At 34.3% G+C, this 8,565-nt stretch overlaps 1 protein-coding gene across 2 annotated transcripts in view; it reads left to right on the top strand.

Moving 5' to 3' along the window:
• The window catches only part of LOC106470219, an 89,580-nt gene that overhangs the window by 33,044 nt on the left and 47,971 nt on the right, over positions 1 to 8,565 (top strand). For both annotated transcript variants that reach the window (XM_022398818.1, XM_022398819.1), the window contains exons 3-4: positions 2,000 to 2,088; positions 6,064 to 6,131. In XM_022398818.1, the coding sequence (XP_022254526.1) occupies positions 2,000 to 2,088; positions 6,064 to 6,131 (157 nt within the window). The remainder of the gene's footprint in view (positions 1 to 1,999; positions 2,089 to 6,063; positions 6,132 to 8,565) is intronic.

Raw genomic sequence — 8,565 nt, 5'->3', positions numbered from 1 at the left:
GCCCAACCTTCCTCCTTTCTCATCCTGGACTTGGGACCAGGCAAAGGCGGAGGTTGGCATGTTCGGTGTGACGGGGATTCGAACCTGTGACCCTCATATTACGAGTCGAGCGCCCTAACCACATGGCCATGCCGAGCCTAGACCATCTATCTTAGGGGTTCCTAACTTTTTATTGCGAGTTCTTTCAAGACTTCAGACACTTTGGCTAAGGATTCCAATCTAATGATTTAGTAGAAATTTTAAGTAATTGCCACTCTGAGGTAGCTTGCTTTCACTGAAAAAAAAACAAAACAACATTATGTATTCATATTTATTGTAATAAATCCAATCCTTACTGAAAATATAGCTTTAACTAGTGTCAGGAAACTTTTTTAAAAAAATATTTTCACATGTGGTGAAGCTTTCTCTGAGACTGTCTCGTGGACCCCAGTTTGGGAACCACTGAGCTGTCTTGTGATGGACTGTTTACCACATGGGTCAGTTCTTTAAGGGATGACCCTTTCCTTGCAAATATTTAGTCTTGCCATGCAGACCTTAGTTTGGGAACTACTGATCTGTTGAAGATAAGCTGTTTCACACATGGGTCAGCTTTAAGGATGACCCTTTCCTTGCAAATATTTAGTATTGCCATGCAGACCTTAGTTTGAGAACTACTGATCTGTTAAAGATAAGCTGGTTGACACATGGGTCAGTTCTTTAAGGGATGACCCTTTCCTTGCAAATATTTAGTCTTGCCATGCAGACCTTAGTTTGGGAACTACTGATCTGTTAAAGATAAGCTGTTTGACACATGGGTCAGTTCTTTAAGGGATGACCCTTTCCTTGCAAATATTTAGTCTTGCCATGCAGACCTTAGTTTGGGAACTACTGATCTGTTGAAGATAAGCTGTTTGACACATGGGTCATTACGAAAGGGGGGTGTCCTTTTCCTTGCGAAGATTCAGTCTTACCATGCAGACTCCAGTTTTGGAAACTCTGATCTATGTGAAGATGGACTGTTTGACACATGGGTCAGTACTGGAATTGATGCCCTTTTCCTCGGGAACCACTGCTCTATCTGAAGATAGACTCTTTGTATTATTTGATACAAAGCTCATATTGGAATAGGTGTAACAGAAGGAATAATTTGATATTAGTCTTTATTAATCATGTTTAGTAATTCTACTCAGTAAAAATATCTGCTGTATAAAAAAAGTAAATTGAATTTTTCATAAAAAATTCACGATTATTTGTTAAATCCATTTGTTTTTGTTTTTATTTGGATGACCTGAATCTCCTCGTACAGTCACAAGTAAATAGTAAAGGAAACTTTAAAAATCATGCATGACGACGGAGAAAAGGCAACAAAAAAGGAAAAAAATATGAATTTAGTTTTTTTAATGATTTGAATGTGTGAACGTAAGAGAATGATTTCGTTTATTCATTTTTTTTTTCTGTGTGAGAGTTATGCTTCTTAAAGATGTACTAGTGAAATGTAAAGCACAGAACGGGAAATATGCTGAAAACTGAAGAGTTTTGACAAAAAATGTTCTTTCAATCTCTAACATAATATTAACAATGAGTAATATAAAAAATAAGAAATGAGTATTTAAGGATTCCATGTGTGTGTATATATATATATATATATACATGGTTTCATTCATGTAAATGATTGGTTGAACAAGGGTATGACGTAATTGATATGACCTTTACGGTGTAAATATTTCGATAAGCTTCAACACTAATCTCTGATTAAGTGTACAAACTTAAGTTTTTATAAAGAAAGAAAGAATCACTTCACTCTAGCTTCTGTGTCTTCTTTAATATCACGGTCGTCATTTCATAGTGTAGGTTGATGTTGTTGGTTCTTGTATGTATGCAGTGTCTTTCTGAATTAAATAAACAAATCGTGTAGATATGTGTAAATAACAAATAATCGTTTCTGGATGACTTACTTGAGTTTTACCGGGTTGGAAGACAAACGGTGTAACTAAATGTTTTTTGTTTTGTTTTTTAATAGTGAATGTTACTTTGTTGTGAAAGGAGCAGCAGTGATTCTTCCTCATGACGAGTGTTTACATCTTCACCGGCGGTCTTTTTCAAATGGAGGTAAGACACCTTGTTGTAAAACCTATAGATGCTGCTTGTTATTGTTTCCTACACTTTATATTTACTAACTCATAAAATACGTATGCGCGTTCTTTCTGTCAGTCCCGGCATGGTCAGGTGATTAGTGCGTTCTGAGAGTCGCGGGTTCGAATCCCCGTCCCACTAAACATTCTCGACTTTTCAGCTGTGGGGACAGCATAATCTGATGTTCAATCCCACTATTCGTTGATAAAAGAGTTGGCGGTGGGTGGTGATGATTAGCTGCCTTCCCTTTAGTCTTACACTGTTAAATTAGAAATAGCTAGCGCAGATAGCCCTCGTGTAGCTTTGCGCGAAATTCAAAAACAAACAAACAATACACCTAAGAAAATAAATGAGCATATATCATCCTCAGGGTTTTTTTCCATGTATTTAATTATGACTCGTTGTAAAAGAAGTGTAATATGCGTAATATTTTATATCAGATTTTGTAGCTATAGAACAAGTCTTAGACTTTATGATATTATGCAAGCCATGGAGTAGTGACTAGTGTGCACGGACTGTGAATGCGGGGATTCATGGCTTGCGATTTATTGCAGAAAAGATATACTCCGCAGTCCGTACTTTGGAGTCGTTTGTGCACTATATAACTGGCGGTCAAATCTTAATAGTTGGATGAATACGAGAGTAGCCTGTAAGAGTTGGTTGTGCGTGCCATTGACTGACACCTTTCCCTTTTGTGTATTAGTTCAAACGAATGCAGATAATCCTTGCATAGCCGTGCGCGAAAATCATAAACAAAAAAGGATACTGTTACGACAGAGGAAGTCACGTGATTCTGGTAACACGTGATGAGGTTCTAGAAGGATCATGACTTTTCCTAGCAACTCTAGTCTGTTCTAGGCGCCCTCTTTTTTTAGTATATAAGCCCGGCAAATAAAGCGGAGATATAACTGTAGATAGACAGATATAGAGATAGATAATTGAGTCAAGCGAGCAGTAGGCACCGTAAGAAAAGTGCGTGAATCGTTGTGAATTATAGCATGTGTTTATAAAAGTACTTAACTTTGAAGTGACTGTGGAAAATCATTGTATTGCAAAGTTGTATCGAGAAAGAATAAACTAGTTTTATTTAAGAAAGGACTTGTATCGCTGAAGTTTCTCTGAAAGAATTTCTACGGGAAATTAACAAGCGACTAAATACGCAACAATACGAATAAATGTTATAATATCTGCACAGGAGGCGCCACCCATTTACGTTGTTTTACTATTATTTGGATCCCTGTCACACCAAACATGCTCGCCCTTTCAGCCGTAGGGGCGTTATAATGTGATGGTCAATCCCACTATTTGTTGGTAAACGAGTAGCCCAAGAGTTGGCGGTGGGTGGTAATGACTAGCTGCTTTCCCTCTAGTCTTACACTGCTAAATTAGGGACGGCTAGCGCAGATAGCCCTCGTGTAGCTTTGCGCGAAATTCAAAACAAACAAACTTATCATTCTTTTAATTGGCAAGCAAAGATTTAAACTCAGATCTCAAATTCAAAAAACAATTAAAACATGTTACCCACAAATTAAGCTACGTTTAGTATTTATATCAACATTTAGAATTTAAAATATGTTTAAAATCAAAAACACACTGCCCACACCTATGCGCTCGTGGGTCGTGTATAAACACATTTGTGGCAGCTGTAAAACTACCTGTATTGGTAAAACTACACGTCACTTACAAATAAGTGCACATGAGAATTTCAGCAAGAAGCGGATATAATCCACCCGAGTGTTGTATCCGATTCCACAGTGAGAATAACATCCACTACATACTTTTAGAAAACTTTAAAATTCTCGACTCCGGAACCACAGATTACGAACTCTATTAAAGAAAGCCCTTCCATTTTCAGTGATCACCCAACACTAAATAATAACATCAACTCCTCCCTGTTGTTATTAATGTAATCAATCCCGGATTCCCAGTGTTTCTGTTTGATATTTATTATTATTTTAAAGGTACTTATATTTAAGCCTTTCCCTATAATAGTTTCTCTTAACAATGTTATTTATTAAACGTGTATGCCGTACGTTTTTGTGTACATACCATTATATTGTTACCGTTTAAATCTGTTCTTTCTAAACTTCCGATCGAATACAAAAACTCACTCAATAGCTAATGTTGTTTTTTGTAGTTAGAATATCGTGAACTAACTTTTTTGAGGTTTTAACGCTGATGATGGCATTTAAAAAAATTTCGAAACGTGCGTAAAAATGTTTTTTGATATTACCGTGTGTTTAATATTTATTTATGCATGTCTATGTTGACAACAGAGTCCATAATAACGTATCAGTCACTCACACATACACAAAAAGTATATACTGTCAATTTTAATCCCACTACTGACGAGTTTTCCTGTGTTTTACTTAAAACCCAAATTTAGGCTAGTGCCTCACACACAGTTTTGTAACAGACAAAAGCACGAAACATTCATTATGATACAATATGCCAACCTCGCTGGTTAAATAAACAGTATAAAAACAAGTCGGTAACGTGAAGGTTAAAATAAACAATACTAACTGTCACATGTAGTAATTGAGATATCTTATATAAGGAAAGCATACGGTTCTTTGTACTGAGGGTTATTAAAAGATACTTTTGAACACAGACACAAAATGCAACAATATAAATTGCACCAACAGTGAAGAAATGGGCCATTCGAATTTGTGTTTGAAGAGTAACGTCATATTTGCATTCTTTTAGCGAAAGAATATAGTAATCTCTGATTAAACAAAGGAAGGATGGGATGTTAAAAACATCGCTAGTTTTCGATAGCTGATAAGGTACTTGTATAATGAATATCAGTTTACATAGAACGATTTATTGTTTAATATGAATAACGGGTACAGCTAAAGATATAGTGTACATATCAGTATCATTCCTAGCTTTATATTTTTACCCATAATGAAAGAAAAGAAATGCAAGAGCAAAGTGTCATAACTGTGCATACTTTCCGGAAAACTCCATTATTTCTGTCATGCGTATATTTCTATATACGTATCTAAACAAACTAACATTTTTAATTGAAGAAAATTTTCATAACTGGCACTAAACCCTAATGAGGAGCTAGACACATTTTGATGTGAGTTTTATATACATTTTTTTTGTTTTTATATTTTGCTATTACCATTTTTGTATACTTTCATTATGACTTGACCTGCCATACATCATCTGCGAACTCGTTTCGTGTTTCTAATAAAAAAAACCTAAATTTTTAAGACAATTTGTCAAGTGAAATAACAATTTTGATAAAATACTGTACTTTTCTGTAACCATAGCAACTTATTTATTTATTGTTAACTACATACTCGGAGTTTATTGGCGGGCTACTTAGTTGAGTTTTGGCCTAAGTAATTTTCATTCTTTTATAGCAGCATAATACCGTCAAAGTTCGATGACCTTGTTTGTTAATTAACTGATCAAGTTACTACTTAAACTACAAAACAAAAGCAGTAGGTGCTTTAACTGTCTTCATAGTCGTGACTGCATTGTCACTAGGAAATAATAAATGGTGTTTATGGTATTATAACAGTCGTCTCCTCAGTAGCTACTTAGTTTTCACGCTTTGGTCTCGGCCGTGCAATTGTTGGACGAAGCGGTTTTATCCCGAATTATAGTTAAGTCGAGTGTTTTAAGTGCAGTGAAGACTGAGATATTTTAAGACTTGACAGATCTGAAACTGGATAGCAATATGAGTTTTCTTTTTTAGCCTGAAGACCAGCTAGATAAAGGAAATTAAATACTAATATTCTAGTTTAAAAATACCTAACAAGACACTAGCCAAGCCTACGTTATTTGATATAAGATAATGATATATTTAATATTTAAACGTAAACCCACGTTAAATCAAAACCGTATCGTTCCTTTAGATAGTGTTTAGAATAAACGACCTTTTAGTATCAAGTATAGGAAGTAAAATATTATATTCTGCATTTTCTTTCATTTCAGCTGGAGATCTTCAGAAACATTTACAGTCAATGTTTTATCTACTTCGTCCAGAGGACACATTGAAAATTGTAAGTTTCTTTAAATGTATTTTAAACGTATAACCTCCTGTTTAAACACGTGTAAGTATAACTTTGCTGTGCGACAGATATCGGAGAACCTGTCACTGATTTCTACCAGTGCGTAAAATCAATACGCAGTTAAAATATAATTAGTTAAAATTAAAGCTGACTTGAAAAACCAATGTGTAGAAGTTATGTTTTCCCTATAATTTACAAACTAAATGAAGTAACTTTTAATTAAATAAAAAAATTGTGCTTATCATTTATGAGGGTCTGGCATTTACTGGTGGTTAGGACGTTCCAATAGCAATCCCTTTCAGCCATGGGATTCTATATAATATGTTGGTCAAACCTTCTATTTGTTAGTAAAAAGTTGTCAAAGACATGACGCTGGGTGTTGTTGATTAGTTTGCCTTCCTTCTAGTCTATCACTTCAAAATTAGTGATGGCTAGCATAGATAGCCCTGAGTAACTTTGGGTAAAATTCAATAAACAAACAAACAGTTGTGATTTAATTATAAAAATATTTCAAATCGTCAAATTTCTTATACATTTAACTGGACTTTGGTAAGAAATTATTTTTAACTATTTTTTTAACATTTTGTTAGTAGCTCTAAAAATTATAACTTAAATTATTCTTAAGATTAAGATGAAATTACGATAATATTAAGGATCCTTTCCAGGATTGTGTGTACTCAATATTAAATCATTTTATTTCCTGAAATGAAATTTTCATAATGCTTGTGCATACAGAGTAGCCATGAGTTGTAGAGTTTGGAAATTTCTTTATATTAAATAATATTGTCTAATGGTCATGTAGTATTGCCTTTAAGTAGCTTTTATCAACACTTGGCACAGTTAAAGTGGACGTTGAAGAAGTTTTCACTGAAATTATCAAACTGACGTTAATATAAGAAGATTTATAATGTACCTTACCTCTGTGACTCAACAGGAGGAATTAACACTTTCTGCTCTGGTTGTGCCATTGAGTGATTTCATATGTTTAGGTTGAACAAAAACCCATTCTTCTGTGGGAAATTGCTAAAAAAATACATGAAGGGCAAAACGTACAAGCATTTATAACTTAAAATGAAAATACAGCGGTATGCTTGTGGACTTACAACGCCATAAACCAGGTTTCGATACTCTTGGTGGACAGAGCACAGATAGCCCATTTGTGTAGCTTCGTGCTTGACTACAAATATACTTAAGATGAAATTGTGTATAAAACGTTCAGAAATGGAATGTTTAGCTGTAACAGTAACATGTTATGATAAAGTGAAGGAAGAATAAAAATACTATTAAAGGATATAAAAATATTATACCCTATAACCCGAGTTCCTTTGAAAGGTGAGCAAACTAGGAAAGCCCCTGAAGGAGAAAGGTCCACCTTTCGAAAATATTATAGGGTATCGTATTTTGGCATTAAATTGATTTATTGAACCTACGTGTTTTTCTCCTCGACTCACAATCTGAGGGTTATGGGTTCCATTCACCATCCCACCATATATGCTCGCTTTTTCACCCATGGGGGCATTATAAGCTATGGTCAATCCCACTATTCATTGGTGATGACTAGCTGCCTTCCCACTAGTCTTTCACTGCTAAATTAGGGACAGCTAGCACAAATAACCCTCTTGTAGCTTTGCGCAAAATTCAAAAAACAAACAAACTTTTACAAAGTCATTTTCATTGTCAAGTCAATAAATCATGTTAAGCTAAATCAGATGGCAGAATGTTTGTATCCTTTTTATGTTCAGCAAGCTGGTCATCAAATCGTTGATTAGTTAGATCCATTTGTGAAAATGGACATTCAGTACAAGGTTTCTTGTAAAGTAAAGCAGAATTTTATTCGTGAAAAATATGGTAGTTTCGTGTAAATATAGAGCTTGTCTTAAGGTGCTTGAAATGGTTTGGTAGCAGTTCTGATGCCACTAGATTATAAAATTACATTGATAGCTCCATGTTTATGGAACAACCAATAACTGAATTTTATGTTTTTATTTTAAGTGTTCTATTTTACATCATTATACAGTAATTAACTAAACTAATTAACCAAGTACCTTTACAATAATCAAAGTATTCAAAGTCATTAGTATAAACCATTCTCATAATTACTCCACAGAATATACGTTTAAATTGTTTTATTCAGTCATATATTAAGAATTGTTTTCTCACATTCACAACATTGATAACCAGTTGTTAAGCTGCTAATTGTTTTACAGATAGCAGTAGCTTTACTTATTTTTGTTTCTTTTTTTTTAAATATGTTGCAACAGTTTGTTTCAGGCTTTGGTTAATTAATAATATACAAAACTTCGTTAAGAATAATGGTGTACATTAAGGTTATGGAGGTTCAACTGCTGTATTTGATGCTAACAACACAAAACATTATTGTTATGTCTCCGTTTGTTAATTAATTTTCCGTAACTTGGTTCCGACG

The sequence above is a fragment of the Limulus polyphemus genome, unplaced genomic scaffold (assembly GCF_000517525.1).
Source record: "Limulus polyphemus unplaced genomic scaffold, Limulus_polyphemus-2.1.2 Scaffold3886, whole genome shotgun sequence".
Lineage (NCBI taxonomy): Eukaryota > Metazoa > Arthropoda > Merostomata > Xiphosura > Limulidae > Limulus > Limulus polyphemus.
Note: the sequence above shows the minus strand (reverse complement) of the source record. Positions and strands in the feature narration are given on the sequence as shown.